Here is a 16,912-nt window from a genome sequence, read left to right on the forward strand (position 1 = left end):
GCTGGAATCAGCGACATCTAAGTCTGATCCAGCATTCTCGTGTAAAAGTCCAGTAGTTGCGAAGTTTAGTCATGATGATTTTTTTTTGGCCAGTCCTGGTTTTGGTCCTGTCTTGGCTGACCCTGAGGCTCACAGTTCCTTGACATGCCCAGAGGTTTCTCTTGTGCCGGTGTGCCCAGATGTTCTTTGTGTGCCAGAATGCCCAAGTGTGTCTAAGGTGTTAGCGTGCTCTGATGCTTCCTTAGTGGGAACACGTTCTGATGTTGCCAGTCTGCCTGCATGCCCAGAGATGGTTCTGGTCCCTGAAAGCCCTGATATTGATGTTTGTCCTTGTGGCCCTGACTCGGGAATTGCCCTAGGTTCCATAGGGGTTCTTGATAGTTCTCCATGTGAGCCTAAGGGGCATTCTGATCTATGGGGATCTCTTTGGAGCTTCAAGGTGTTCTGGGAGGTCTCTGAGAAAACTTGTCCTGGTGCCTTGGACTGGTTCAACAGTGGGTTTTGTGTTGGTAAAGACCGTACCGGTGGGCATTGCAAAGGCTTTGGCATTTCTGAACGGTTCCTGGAAGGCGGTGGGTATCGCTCAGGGAATTTCGGAGGGCTTTCTTCTGGAAATCATGGTTCTGATGGGTGTCACATTGGGGCTTGTAGTACTGATGGGCATGGTTCTGTAGGTTCTGGTTCTGATGGGTCCAGTCTTGTGGGGACTGATTCTGGAATTCGGTCTTGCCGGGCTGTCCCGGTCATCATGAATTATCAGTCGGACTGTTTTGTTGGGAATTTCAGTTTTGAAAAGCGTCTGGAATCCGCTTTTAAAGGCGGGGGTACTGTAATGATCTCTGCTGCAGCAGCTATTGCTGGAAGTAGTAGTGCTGCAGCAGCTATTGCTGGAAGAAGTAGTGCTGCAGCTCAGGCAGTTCTGATCTATTTCCATGCAAGCTGCATAGCTTTGTCTGTCTTTCCCTGCTGTCAGCTTGTGACTGATTATCATTCACCTGTGTGGGAATCTGCATGTCTGCTCCCATTGGATGACCTCAGTATAAAGATCTGCTTCCTGCAGGGTTTCCTTGGGTTTTCATAGCTTCAGTGTAAGCCAGTCTTGCTGTCGCTTTAGCCCCCGATCGTGTTTCTTGTTATAAAGATACTTTGCTGGTCTTTGCATCATATATTGGTTCATTGCCAATATATATGCATACCAGCACGTTTATTATTTTCCTTGTATTTGTGTTACGTTGATACATCAGTGTCGCTGATGTATACGTACACGAACTGTTTATTTCCTGTGTTCAGTTAGTCAGTTTTCCAGCACGTTTCGGTAGTTTGCGCGTACCGTGAACACCCGTGCTGAGCTAGTTATCCTGTTCCTGGTCCTGTTTGTGGATTGCGTTCATCTCTGCGAAGAGATAACGAATCCTTCTGAATCCTGTTCTGTTACTGTTTGTGGATTGCGTTCATCTCTGCGAAGAGATAGCGAATCCTTCTGAATCCTGTTCTGTTACCGTTTGTGGATTGCGTTCATCTCTGCGAAGAGATAGCGAATCCTTCTGAGTCCTGTTCCCTGTATTACTCCAGTCCTAGTCAGCGTTCCTGCTTATGTCATATATCGGTTCATTGCCGATATATACATATGTTAGTCAGACCTTACAAATAGTTTCATTGATAGCTGTAATTGTAATACGCTAGGAAAACATACTTATTGTATATTTATCTGTGTTACGTTCATCTATCTCAATCCTGCTATTTCCTGACCATCCTGTCCTGTCTTTGTGAGGCACGCCATCGCCGCAACGCATTGGCTGCCTCATTCCAGTCTGTCTGGTTTTGGACGCTTGCTGTCGCTAAGTAGCCGCTAGCTAGCAAGCGTTCATTCTGTCTACCTGTCCTGATCTCCTCAGTTCTGGTTTGTGCGCTCAGCGCTACTTTGCGCTGAGACGTTATAACGAAAGCATTGTTTGTGGCTGTCAGATCTGCACCGGCTCTGTGCGCCACAATCTCCTATTGGAGTCAGTCCTCCCCTCCACTATACTAGGGATAGCCTGTTTCCTGGTGCTAGTGTGTGTACCTCCTCCACGCCAGCTCATGCGTTGCATGCTGACTGTGGAGAATACACCACCAAGCCTTACAAGGGCCTTGAAAAAATTGCCAGCGTCAGGGCTGGCGATTGTCTAATTCAGAACAGTAATTTGCATGAATCAATTATACAATAGTGCCAGGCAAGTATTAGCTCACCCGGCAATGCGGGAAACAATTTCTATGAATGTCTTCTTTATCCTCCAAGCATTTTTAATGGATTTAATTAGTGTTTTAGATGTGGGGAGGCATTGTACAGTGACCTAAATTTATCCTATAAATCATCCGTTTTTTCCAGGAGAGAAGTCATATTGCACATCAGAAAAATGGGGCCTTTTTGCACCTTTTTTTAAAATTTGTAATTTTAAATTTTTTTTTTTTTTTAAATAAAAATCAAATTGGCATAGCCCCCAAACCACCTCCTCAGCCAAGTCTAGGTTAGCCTTTTGTTCCCCATGCAGGCTAATATTGCCAGAATAACTGTGCCTGCTAACACGAGACTCCACCTCCTAAACAATAGGGCCCGTTCTCACCTGAGCGGGAATCGCACGATTCCCGCTCATGGCAAACCGCTAGCGGTTTTACAAAAACCGCTACACACAGTAGCAGTGGCAGTGTTTTGACTGCCTCGTTTGTGGTTAGCGATAACTGCAAACTCGCTGCATGCAGCGGTTTGGCGGCGATTTGCGATCGTGATTAGCGCTAATCGCTCCAAAACCGCCGCAGTGTCCAGTGATTTTTCCGCATTAATCGCGGGAAAATCACTCCCACAAAACTTATAGGTGTGAACGGGCCCTTACAAACCTCGTCTTCTGCAGGAACAGAGCAGAAATCTTGCAAAAAAAGAGTTCTTAGCAATACTGTACAAAAAAAAAAAAAAGTTGGTGCAAGTCAATAGATGGCAATGATTCTGTTAGTTATAGTGAAAGTATTATTTATTTTTTTTTATTTTATACTATTTTACTATAACTTTTTGGATTTTGGAACAAATCAACTGGGTTTCCATTAATTCTTATGGGGAAATTTGCTTTTATATAAGAGTGTTTTGGATCACAAGCATGTCTCCAGAACAAATTATGCTTGCAAACCAAGGCTCCATTGTATTTGCGAGTCCTCTTTAATAATGGTCCACAGATATCAACCCCCCCCCCCCCTTCCCCCAGGGAAATGGGTAAAGGGAACCCTCTTCCACCATTTACCTATTGATAAAGGTTTCAATGAAAACTGTACTGCAATGTAGGCCTTTGTCAGTCCAGGAGATTGCACAAGCAGCATAATTAAGCTGGCCATACACTGGCCCGATTTGCGCCCGTTTCGACAGCAGATTCGATCACTGGGATCGAATCTGCTGCCAATCGTTCACGCTACACGCCGAATTTCGATCCATTTCGTCCGATCCCGTCGATCGTGCCGTGCGGAAAATAACCGTTGATCGCCCGCGCATAAAGAGCGCATCGTTAGCGGCGCCGACGCAATAGAGCCCGCATACATTACCTGCTCCGCCGGCGCGACTCCAGTCTCCCGGTCACCGCTGCTCTGTCTGCGCTCTGGTCTCCAGGTCCGGCATGCCTCACTTCTTCTAGCCCGGCAGGAAGTTTAAACAGTAGAGCACCCTCTACTGTTTAAACTTCCTGCCGGGCTAGAAGAAGTGAGGCATGCCGGACCTGGAGACCAGAGCGCAGACAGAGCAGCGGTGACCGGGAGACTGGAGTCGCGCCGGTGGAGCAGGTAATGTATGCGGGCGGGCGGGGGCAGCAGCACCACCACAACAGATTGTGAACGGTTTCAGGCTGAAATCGGTTCACAATCTGTTTGCTGTAAAGGTAGCCATACGATCCCTCTCTGATCAGATTCGATCAGAGAGGGATCTATCTGTTGGTCGAATCTGATGGCAAATCGACCAGTGTATGGCCACCTTTAGACAAGACAAATAACATGCTTTTCTCCTGGCAGATTCAAAGCATTGGAGCTGCAGCCACTAAGTGCGCTCTATAGCCACTGACTAGGTGCAGGCTTAAGACCCATACACACATCTGATTTTTGCAAACGACGGGTCGTTTGAACGTCCCATCGTTCAGTCGTCCGCACGCCAAATCGGGCGTGTGTACAGACTGTCGTTCGCGTGATAAGACTGAGTTTGAGCGATCCACCCGGCGGATCGCTCAAACTCAGTCTTATCAGGCGAACGACAGTCTGTACACACGCCCGATTTGGCATGCGGACGACTGAACGACGGGACGTTCAAACGACCCATCGTTCGCAAAAATCAGATGTGTGTATGGGCCTTTATTGAACAGGAAGAGCTGTAAATCGATTAAAACCCTGGTCTCCTGTGTCAGAGGCAGAGCCCTTAACCAGTACACTATCCAGCCATGCTGAATTAACACGATCGCAGTCACAATCATGCTGCGGTGTGAATGCATTTCAAACCAGTTTCCATTAATGCGATTGCAATTGAACTACTATACTCAGTATTAGGAGCTCAATCGCATCCAAAATGTGGCAGGACGACGATTGTGCTTGTGACAAAATCACAATGGAATCAGATCACACTAATGAAAATGGACAACATTTTGCGATCAGTTAGCGATCAGAATCAGATCGCAAACCGCAGGGTAGTGGAAAACGGCCCTTAGGTGAAGTCCTTGGGATAAACTAATTCTGCTTGTAGTTTCCATGAAATAAATGACACTGCTAATCCAGTTGAATTGAAACCACAATAGGATCTGGCCAGTTTAGATTCAGTGTAGCTTCTCTCTCTTAGTACGAAGCACTCTTCTGAGAGCTAAAAAAACCACACAAAAAAAAAAAAAAAAAAAAACCATTGACTTACATTAACCATCCGGGCGTTGTATTGATTGCGCCAGGGTGGCGGCGCAGCAGTATTTTTTGCATTTTTTTTTATAAATCCTAGCTAGCCTAGCGCTAGCTACATGATTCCCCCCTCCCTGCAGCATCCCGCACATCCCTCCGATCGCCGCCGGCGATCAAGCTCGTCCGGAAATCCAGTTCTGAACGGGATTTCCTTTAGGGCTTCCCCCGTTGCCATGGCGACGAACGGAATGACGTCATCGACGTTGTGACGTCACAGGGAGTCCCGATCCACCCTTCAGCACTGCCTGGCACTGTTACGTGGCGATCGCATCGGCGGCGATCGCGTCCAACACGCAGCTAGCAAAGTGCTAGTTGCAGGTTTAAAAAAATTGTGCAAATCGGCCCAGAAGGGCCGGAGTAGTGCACAGTGGCGGTCATGGACGAGCTGAGCTCGTCCATAGCTCGTCCATACCGCCAAGAAGGTTAAAATCAAAGTAAAATCGCAATCGCTGTAAAATCACGCAAAGTTAACGCAATTGCGATTTTACCGTGAATTTCAGTGCAGTATATGAGACAACTGAAGTGTTTTTAATGTATTCAAGCTTAATTTATCTGCAAATAATTCACCTCCCCTGGATCCACCGCTGCAATTCCCTCTCCATCCACCGCTCTACCCCTATAGTGAGATAATGTCATAAGGACCGGAAGAAGAATGGCTGCTAGCATCTGGAATCTGGATCCCGGGGGAGGGAAGTTACAAATGCCCGCTGCGCACAGGCTTTGCATATATCTCCTGGCGGTTACTGCTCTGAGCTGCGGATGATCGGCCCAAGCCTGTTACGAAGTTACCGCTAGGGAAGTTGAAGGATCACGCCGGCACCATCCAAAGGCTGCATGCTTAGCTTGAGAAAGGTGTTCTGTACTCTGAAATGTTGCAATGATGGCTGACATGTATTTTGAAGAATAAAAGAGCATTGAGATACTGGATGGTTCCGGCGTGATTCTTTTCTACAAGATATTGACCTGGGGTTCTGCCAGGTTTTGCCATGGCACATCAGAAGCTTATCCAGAGAGGTGCTTCGCTCCATCCTATAATGCTAAGGAATTTAAATATAGCGCTTTTCTCCTATCGGACTGGAAAGGCTTGTGAGGCATCCACTAGGGGAGTGCTCTGTAGGCAGTAGCAGAATACTGGTGGTATAGGAGGAGCGGCGATTCAAACCCAGGTCTATGTCAGAGGCTGAGCTTTTAGGGCTTGCGCTCACTTCCACAGTTTTGTCCACTCCTGCAGCATCTGTTAGGGCTGGTTCAGATGGACGCTTGCGGAGCGTTTACCGCAAGCGTTCGGAACGTCGCAGTAAACGCTCCCATTCAAGTGAATGGGAGCGTTTACGCCGAGCTTTTGCGCGCGTTTACACGATCGTGGCGTTCGGGTCCCGATTTTCGCTAGCATTGGAGCTGCCCCTGGAAGCGTCATGTAGCTTTCAGGGGGCGGCCAACTGCGACGGCTAATGTCCCCCTAGGGGAAGAAAAAACACGACCGCATGGGAACGCGACGCGAAGGCTTATGAAAGCCTGACCGCGCAGCAGCCGCAACACCCCCATACGCTACGCCACGCAGACGTCCGTCTGAACCAGCCCTAACATTGATGCGTTGCTGAAAAGCGGACACAACTGCATTAGTGGGCTCAGGCCCTCACCCAGTAAACTATCCATGTGCTCAAAGATCAAAAACAACATAAAAAAAATAGAAAAGGAGTCCTAATGAGCAAGAGAGAAAGAAACATACACACAGCCAAACACTGTTGCCGCTTTTGTGTCTTTAGTAGTACATTCTGCCAGCCTAGGTCCTACCAGCTTCAGAGTTCTTGAAGTAGAACACCTCCACCAAACTGACATCTCCAGCAAGTCTGGAAAAATGTGACTAATTAAGGCTCTGTCTCCATACCATCCAGACAAAATTTTGAAGTTCTTCACCTCATTTTAACAGGCAACACAGAATACACTTTCTGCCAACCTCTGGTGTATATAAAATGATTCAATGAGAGAGGTGGGAGTCAGCAGATAAAATGGCCTGGTTATTATAAAGGGTGTTTTGTAAAACAAGACATTAAAGTAAGTATCTTACCTCTTCCTACATGTCTACAAATCATGGCCTGAGCAAATATCATCTGCCCACAGCGCAGCATACAGCCCCAGCCAGTGTCAGAAGTTGGTCCTGTTCCTCCTAAAAACACAGCAGTACAAATAGAATGGGCACCAGATATAGCAGCAAGTAGAGCAGAAATAAACATCAGACATTAGTATCAATATATTTACTGTAAAGACCTGTACACCCCCTAGGCAGTTCTCAACCGATGCCGCATCTGCCAAGAATCTAGTGTTTGTACAGCAGCCCCTGACACTTAGAGTGTACCAGGGGTGACATATGACATGATGAGATGATGAGATAAACATGTATATGTATAGTACAAAGCATATTAATAACCAGGCTCTTAACTGAAAGAGTTAACATTTTTAGGCAGGGAAGTGACAGCTTCTGTCCTGCTGGTTCCTTGTGGAGTATAGTAAACATCACTGATAAGCAAATTACAGCATAAATGTTTTCCTGGCAGAATACAACTTCTGAGGACAGGGGAGAGATAGGACAAGGTCAATAGTTCATGTATTTTCACTCCGGGACACTTAATGGACTGCCACTGATTAGAGACAGTAAAATTTTCAACCTACTTGTAAACGTTAATAATTGTTTATCTCAGTTTATTTTCACCTCAGGCTCACTTTAATATATGATTGTGATTAAAACACAAATATTGAAAATTCCTATATTATTAATATTGATTTATAAAGCCCCAACATATCCTGTTGCCATGAGGTACATAATAATATAGACAATGCTATACACAAAATATAGATGCTGGTACATAATACAATTGGTAGACATTATATGAATTCTATGCGTCTTCCCTGTGACTGTCATTCCTGCATACCTATTGGTGGAAAGTTCCTTCGGTAAGTAAACCAGAGTCTTGATGTGACATCATTTAGAAGCTCCTCCTTCTCTGCAAGAAAAGGACAAAAAACCCTTGAGAACTCAAATGAGAACAGGATGCTTGGAAATTACAGTAAAGATGCATATCAATTTCCTTAAAGTGGTACGAAACTCAGCATTTTATCTTTGCTCTAAAAGCTTTATTTTGTTTACAATCCTATCAGATGCACTTCATAAACATTAGCAATGTGCTGAAACTGAGCTTTCTCTGCTTCTAGTATGTGTGCAGCTGAGAAGTGATCACAAGATAGATTTTAAAGAGAACCTGTAACAAAAAAAAAAAAAAAGTTCCCCTGGGGGGTACTCACCTCGGGAGGGGGAAGGCTCAGGGTCCCAATGAGGCTTCCCCCTCCCCTGTAGCTGCAGGCAGTCCAGCGCTGGCTCCCCCGAAGTGTCCCGGAATCCTCCCTTGACAAGGCTGACAAGCGCTGATTTATTTACCTTTCCTGGTTCCAGCGGAGACGCTGTTGCGGCTCTCCGCACAGAGATAGGCAAAAATAGCCGATCTCTCTCGAGTCCGCTCTACTGCGCAGGCGCAGGGGACTTGCGCCTGCGCAGTAGAGCGGCCCGACAGTGATCGGCTATTTCCGCCTATCTCCGAGCGGAGAGACGATACTGCACCTGCACTGTAGCCGGGAAGGTAAATATTTACATCCCCGCTGTTCGGGAAGCTTTATCGCAGTCACCGTGGGACCGAGGAGGACGGGGGAAGCCTCAATAGGATCCAGAGGCTTCCCTCACCCCAGGTGAGTACCCCCCAGGGGAGGTTTTTTTCGTTACAGGTTTCCTTTAAAGGGAATCTGAAGTGAAAATAAACTTATGATATACAGTAATCAATTGTATGTGTAGTACAGCTACAAAATAGTAGCAAAGATGTGAGTCTCATTGTTTCCAGTACAGGAAGAGTTGAGAAACTTAACTGTTATCTATGCAAAAGAGCTTCTCTGAGCTCTCCAACTAATTTAGTCAGAGAGCAATGCTATTTTCTGAAGCACTTATCCATCAAAGAAACATTGAAAGACAACTTCAGATAAGATTTTACTGCAGGTAAGTTCAAAAGGTCATTAGTTCTGCTCTGTTTCATAGTTTAAAATACAGAGTGTAGTTTGTAAACTGCAAATATGAGTGACTGATGCAATGTTATAAAAATAAATACGAGAGACTCTTTTCCTTGCTGCTAATGTTCTAATAATTATTTGTACAACGCATACAATTCATTATATCGTAATTTTTTTCCGCTCAGTGTCATTTTAATATATAAATACAGCAGCTATGCAATAAAATGCAATAGCTGCTTTCAGAGCAGATAAACTGTACATGTAATTTGTAAACAGACAAATATGATATGCGAATAGGCGAATATGATAATTGTATCGGTAATAAATAGTAGGAAAACACATTTTTATTGAATGTTAGGTCAGATCTTCAATTTTCTGACAAATGGTTAATTAACCACTAGGTTTCACTGGCTCAGTTTCAAAACCCGAGAAACTTTCATTCAAAGTTGGATCTCAAGGTTATTGTTATTAGACAATAATGCAAAACATAAAGCTACAATTACTATACCTGTCAATACACTGTACTTCTTCCCCAGTATCCATACTGGCTCTGCAGTTTCTGGGAAATCGGGTGTATCAGAAAAGCGTAATGTGTCATAGGTGAGCGTTGCTATGGAGAAACAAACCATAAAGCGCTACGATTAATTGGATTGGCTGAAAGTAAAATGAACCAATTTAATTTTCATCAGTGGCAGGTCTGTAAATTATGAATTATGGTAGTCAGATCAAACTATGAGCCTGAATATGTCAAGCAGTTCCAGCGAGCCTATCCCTGCCAGCACAGAGCCTTTCCCCACCCACTTACTTTCTCTGCTCTTTGTGGCCAGGACTGCAGCTACAACTCAGCCTTGTCCTCTTCCTGTCTAGTTCCTTCCTGAGCAGTGTGTACCAACATATTTAACCATCCCACATATTCCCCAGTGTCATTAAAAAAGGGTGAAATAAAAGTTAAGTGCCAAACTTCAATATAAAGTAAGAGGAGGCACACAACGGGCTGCTTGCAGTATCAATTGTATTAGTGGCTGAAAGCACATGACCTGTTACGGTCTCTTCGAACCTTCGTTATGTGTACCTGCTTTAGGCCTTGTACCGCCTGACCCCCGACTTCCATAGCAGGGGTCTGCACCCCTGAATACTGTGTATATTAATGAAAGAACATTAGTAAGAAATCATTTAATATTTCTGTCAGCATGATAAGAGGTATATATGACCTTTATATTACACACTTGGGCCAGGAGCAAGGCCTTGTTCACACAGCCTTTGCTGATTTTTTTAAGCGCTGACGATTTTGCAAATCGCTCTAAAAGCGCTTGTGTAATGATTTCCTATGACAGTGTTCACATTTGAGCGTTGCGATTTTTTAAGAATTGAAACCGCGCTACTTGTACCATTTTCTGAGCCTTTTGGCTCAATGCCAGGTATTAGGGAAATCGCAAAGCGCTTGAAAAAGCGATTTGTATTGCGATTTCCCGAGTGCTATGATGAATAAAAATATATGGTATTTATTAATTTCCGGGTTAAAGAGTCCACTTCCTGGCGCCATTAATTGCTCCGCAAAAGCGCTTAGAAAAGCGCTTTTCAAAGCCAAAATAGCCAAAATCGCAAATCAACTCATAAATCACCAGCGCTTGCAATAGCGCTGGCGATTTATAATGTGAACAAGGCCGAACTGAACAAGAAAAGGATAAGACTGCTGTGAGGCACTCCACAAAGACTAAGGGCTCATTCACAGTGGGATGTTGCATTGTAATGCGATGTTAAAGTCACAACGCAGCATTACAACGCAATGCAAAAAAAAAAAAAAGGTGGTTAATATGTTATCCCTAACTAAACCGTCACATACAGTAAAGCATACAGGCAATGAAAACTATGCTTTCCTGTACCTGATAACGTGTGCGTTTAGAGGTAATGCACTACAGCAGTGCATTACCGTAACACTAAACGATACAATGCGACGCTAACGTCGCACTGTTAATGTCCCATAGGATTATCATTGCAGTGTGGTAAGCTGCGTTATAAGAGTTTGTAACACAGCTCCGCATCGTCCCACTGTGAATGTAACCTTAATCTCTGAGCAACAAAGGGAGCAGGTGGGTGGTGTTGAGTGACAGCTTTGAGCTGGGGAGGGTGAGCCATTAGCTGAGGAACTCCCACTCCACTAGCAACTGCTTGTTTTCCGATGAAATACTTATGTCACATGACTGACTTTTCCAAAGGGGATTTCTCATGAACACCTGCATCAAATATGAATCTATAGAACTAAAAAAAAGACAGTTGTAATGCACGGCATGGACACACTGAGGCCAGTCGACAGTTAAACTGCATGGTTAGCAAGCAGCAACAGGTCATTCAACAGCCTATCTGCTGGGACTCCTATATATGAAGGCTGTACCCCGGGCAGCAGCTTCGTGTGGCAGCTGAGCTGTGCTCACAGACTTATGGTGGTAAGGGCTCTGTGGCAGTTGTGGTGGGCTATTCTTTTGAGAACTGGCACCCACTAATCATGTCACAAATGTCACATGGCTAGAAATGGTGACAGTTGCTCAATAGAAGCAGTTCAGTGTAGTAGGAAGGGGCTCAGAACCAAGTTTCACTCCATACACATTAGGGGGAAAAAAGGAAGTTTCAGAAAAAAAAAATACACTGAAAACAAAAATAAACCAGATATAAGGCAATCATAAGATGGTAACCTATATAATTTTCACAGGTTTTTTTTCCACAGTTTTGGCTTACTTCACATGATTTGGACAAAGGGACATTTTTAAATCTCAGATATTAAAAATGTCAACAAATGCAGATACCAATATTATCAATATTAAAGAGGACCTCCAGAGTCAATACTAAAATCCGGCAGCCTGCAAGTAAAATAAAGTTATATTTACCCGAGAAGCCTTGTCCCGTGATGCCGTCCCGAAGTCCCTGCATCACCCGACTTCCGGCGCCTGGCCCCGCCTCCTCTCTCTCCGCAGAGAAAAATGCCAAGCTATTTACTACAGTAAATAGCTTGGTGTTTTTCTCTGGGGAGAGAGAGGAGGCGGGGCCAGGCGCCGGAAGTCGTGTGATGCACGGACTTCGGGACGGCATCACGGGACAAGGCTTCTCGGGTAAATATAACTTTGTTTTACTTGCAGGCTGCCGAATTTTAGTATTAACTGTGGAAGTCCTATTTAACCCCCTTGGCGGTATGAAAAATACCGCCAGGGGGCAGCGCAGCAGTTTTTTCTTAATTATTTTTTTTTTTAAATCATGTAGCGAGCCGAGGGCTCGCTACATGATAGCCGCTGCTCAGCGGCATCCTCCCAGCCCCGCCGATCGCCTCCGGCGATAGGCGATCAGGAAATCCCGTTCAAAGAACGGGATTTCCTGGAGGGCTTCCCCCGTCGCCATGGCGACGGGGCGGAATGACGTCAGCAACGTCGGGACGTCATTGGGAGACCCGATCCACCCCTTGGCGCTGCCTGGCACTGATTGGTCAGGCAGCGCAGGGGTCTGGGGGGGGGCGCGCGCCGCACCGGATAGCGGCAATCGGGCGCGCGGCGGCGGCGATCGGGGTGCTGGCGCAGCTAGCAAAGTGCTAGCTGCGTCCACCAAAAAAAAAAAATTAAGTAAATCGGCCCAGCAGGGCCTGAGCGGCACCCTCCGGCGGCTTACCCCGTGTCACACACGGGGTTACCGCTAAGGAGGTTAAGTATACAATTATGTAAAACTGCTACTTAAATCATTTTTAGGCCTGAAACCCACTAGGAGCGCTTTTCTGAGTGCTTTGTGATTTGAAAACCTCTTGCTAATGTAATGCTATGGATGTGATCCCACTTGAGCGATATGATTTTATAAAAAAATAAATAAAACCCATAGCATTACATTAGCAAGAGCTTTTTCAAATCACTAGTGCTGCTAGTGAGTTTGAGCCCTTATTTTGAATGTGCTGAATGCCGGCTAGAAATAAATAATCATTAAAACATTTTTTTTTACATTAAACTTACATTAATTTTTTAAACATTAAACACTATAACATTTGTATATTTGTAATATATGTAAAAAAAACATTTTTTGTAATAATACTGTTCACTTTCTTCAAAGTTACTCCATCCCATGCTAGTATCCACTGATCCAACTGCTCTCAAATAATTGCAATTATTATTATGATTGATTTATAAAACACAAACATATTCTGTGGCGCTGTACAAAGGAAAAAAACAAACATGGGGTGCGCAATAATACAGACGATGGTATACACCAATGTACAAAAATACACAATTAATACAAAATACAGAATTGGTAATTACAATGACAAACATGATAAATAACATGTATAATGAATTCCAATACACAGAAGGGAGAGAGAGCCTGTCAGGAACCGGCCCACGGCACGCCTGCGTATACGGTTCCCGACTGCGGGTTTGACCAGATTAAGCGGGGAACAGCCTTATTCAAGCTAAAACAAGGCTGGGACCCCTCAGAACACCTCTCACTGCCACCACTAGCTGTTCGCTAGACACTTCCACTCTGCTGTTGAGTCCTCAGCGCGCACTCCGCGTTTTCGTATTCGGGTCAGCTTTGCGCTTAGGCCAAATACGGGAACGCCACGCACCCACACACACACACACACACAGTTGCAATCTTACACTGTCGTGAAGCAAGGACCCACTAACAGTCGTTCCGAACGATACTGTTAGCCACTCTGCTGTCGCTACTCGCACTGGCATTGTTCGTACGTTGGGTCAGCTGCGCGCTTAGGCCAACGTATGACAAACGCCCCCACACACAATGCAATTACAATTTCATACGGTAGTGTTGCTCAAGCGTACAATTAAGCATGAAACTTATACACGGTTACACTTCAGTCTCTTCTAGGCTATGAGTGTTAGTTTAGTACGGCAGAAGTCAAGCTTATTAAATAATAATTTAATATTCCAGAAAAACATAGAACAGTGCAGAACTTAATATATACAAAAAGATTACAAAAAAACAAAGTAAAAATAGTTACAAAATTAAGGTTACAAAGATAACACACGGATATTTGCGTAAAAATAAACGGGGGAAAAAAGAACGTTACCAGCTTAGGTTAGAACGTTGTTTGACGGGAGGACGCCGTTTTGACCAGGAGTCGCGATCATCCCTAGCTATTCGCTACCTCCAAGAGAAGATACCGGTGGCTGTCCTGGGCCAGCTTAAATAGTCCGAAGTGTCCCCTGGGGCATTTAATGTCCAGCCCCCAGGAACTAATGCACTTTCCACGTTTGTGACATCACTGAACGCTTGTCATAATCTTCCTGTGATATGCGAACTTCAAAGGGTTCCTAATTCAGCTTTTTTGAAGGTTGCCGATTTCACAGGTAAGATTGTATCCTGAGAGCAAGTATCCTGTTTACACTTACAGATTTCAAAGTAATTCCACTTCCGTTTTTAAAGTCTGTAGAAATTTCCAACCCCTTCCATGTAAATTTCCAACCTTCAGGTGTCAGCTTCCCATCCCCAACACTCTGGTAGGCTTGCTTTGTATGATGGGACAATGGCTGATTCCAGTTCAAAAGCCATGCCGACCAGCCTATTCTTCCTCAATTGGCCGCTAATTAGCAGTACACACAGTTTCCCCGGCTGGACAATGAGGGCAGAGGTAATGTACATTTACATGCAGACTTACATTATCCTTCAGTTTACTCTGGCCAGGTGACCAATTACTACCAAGCACAATACACATCTGAGGTTTTACCCAGTAGACAGAAAAAGGACAGAAATATGTTCTGTTATTATCCTTAACATTATCAGCACCCCAATATATCACCACAGAGCCCTGCCCTTGCAAGCTTACAATCTAAGGAAATTAAAACATCCATTAGTAACCTCTGCATATGACATTGCCTTCTCTGACTGTCTGCAAAGTGCTTCTCCTTTCCATACAGATCAGCTGTCTGATATGGGTAGGTCTTCAAAATTTAGGAGGCAGAAAGGTCAAAGGAGGATCTCTGTCTTTCTCATGGGCAGGCTAGGGAATGTAATGCTGGGTACACACGATACGTTTTTCTGCTTTTCTGCTGAAAAGCTTTATGGAGATGAAGATTTCATTTTTCAGCACGACCTGGCACCTGCTCACAGTGCCAAAACCACTGGTAAATGGTTTACTGACCATGGTATTACTGTGCTCAATTGGCCTGACAACTCTCTTGACCTGAACCCCATAGAGAATCTGTGGGATATTGTGAAGAGAAAGTTGAGAGACGCAAGACCCAACACTCTGGATGAGCTTAAAGAGACTCTGAAGCGAGAATAAATCTCGCTTCAGAGCTCATAAATAGCAGGGGCACGTGTGCCCCTGCTAAAACGCCGCTATCCCGCGGCTAAACGGGGGTCCCTTCATCCCCAACCCACCCCCCGCAAAAGTGTGTCGTGAAAAGGTCGCTGGCTGTCTCTTCCTGGAGGCAGGGCTAACGGCTGCAGCCCTGCCTCCAGTCGCGTCTGTCAGCGGCGCATCGCCGCCTCTCCCCCGCCCCTCTCAGTGAAGGAAGACTGAGAGGGGCGGGGGAGAGGCGGAGATACACACTGACAGACGCGCGTGGGGCAGGGCTGCGGCGGTTAGCCCTGCCCCAACCAGGAAGCGCTCCCCCGGTGTATCGAGGGGGATTTGGGGGTGAAGGGACCCCCGTTAAGCCGCGCTATAGTGGCGTTTTAGCAGGGGCACACATGCCCCTGCTATTTATGAGGTCTGAAGCGAGATTTATTCTCGCTTCAGACTCTCTTTAAGGCCGCTATCGAAGCATCCTGGGCCTCCACAACACCTGAGCAGTGCCACAGGCTGATTGCCTCCATGCCACGCCGCATTGAAGCAGTCATTTCCGCAAAAGGATTTCAGACCAAGTATTGAGTGCATAACTGAACATAATTATTTGAAGGTTGACTTTTTTTTGTTTTAAAAACACTTTTCTTTTATTGGTCGAATGAAATATGCTAATTTTTTGAGATAGGAAATTTGGGTTTTCATGAGCTGTATGCCAAAATCATCAATATTAAAACAATAAAAGGCTTGAACTACTTCAGTTGTGTGTAATGAATCTAAAATATATGAAAGTCTAATGTTTATCAGTACATTACAGAAAATAATGAACTTTATCACAATATGCTAATTTTTTTAGAAGATCCTGTATAAGAGCATGATTGCATCAAAGGCCAGTGATGTAATTGTAGACTACATTTCACTCCTGCAGTGTTCAAGTGAGACTTTCTCTACTCTTTCTGAACGGGAGAGGTCACAGACCTGAACACAGACCTGAACCAGTCAAATAAGCACAGCATGAGGCACCAAAAAAAACTAACCTCAAATGACAGGGGGAGAGTTATAGCCAGCAATAGCAATAATACACACACAATTCTAACATTAACAAGTTATAATAGATTAGAAATAAAGAAACCATTTATCGTGAGATCATAAGAGCAAGTCTTGTGATCCAGAGACACTACTGGAACAAATCATCAGAACATGACATTCAAAGGAAAGCAGTGACAGGCAGTAACATTTATAAAATGTATAGAATTCATATTCTATAGCAATTTACATGTACACATTGCTATTGTCTAGGCCTTCTGGGACACTGAGCTGGGAGATATAATTACATTATTTGTGTAGAGATGACATAACATAGAGAAAATACATGCAAGCCTTTGAGATCGGGCGTTGGAATAGAGTTAATAATAAAGAATAAGATGCCAAACCTAGGCTGAACTCACCTGCGTCCATCATTCCCTGGTTTTTCACCCACTCATATGGCAAATTGATAACCTACCCTGATGATCCTTACTTTATCACGTGATCCGCAGCGTTCCAGTAATGCTCAGACAGCCTGTCACATGGCCGCGAATGCATGCAAATACGGAAGTCTCGCAGCTAGCCAGAAAAGAACTACATGTTGTTGTACGGAAAGAG

General features: G+C 44.8%; 1 protein-coding gene across 1 annotated transcript in view; it reads right to left on the minus strand.

The window, feature by feature from the left end:
• The window catches only part of ATG4B (autophagy related 4B cysteine peptidase), a 54,860-nt gene extending 37,948 nt beyond the window's left edge, over positions 1-16,912 (minus strand). The window contains exons 1-4 of the mRNA XM_068280613.1: positions 16,717-16,912; positions 9,503-9,604; positions 7,875-7,946; positions 7,013-7,111 (exon numbers count right to left, since the gene is read on the minus strand). Coding sequence (XP_068136714.1) covers positions 7,013-7,111; positions 7,875-7,946; positions 9,503-9,604; positions 16,717-16,729 — 286 coding nt within the window. The 5' untranslated portion in view covers positions 16,730-16,912. The remainder of the gene's footprint in view (positions 1-7,012; positions 7,112-7,874; positions 7,947-9,502; positions 9,605-16,716) is intronic.

Source organism: Hyperolius riggenbachi, chromosome 4 (assembly GCF_040937935.1).
Source record: "Hyperolius riggenbachi isolate aHypRig1 chromosome 4, aHypRig1.pri, whole genome shotgun sequence".
NCBI lineage: Eukaryota > Metazoa > Chordata > Amphibia > Anura > Hyperoliidae > Hyperolius > Hyperolius riggenbachi.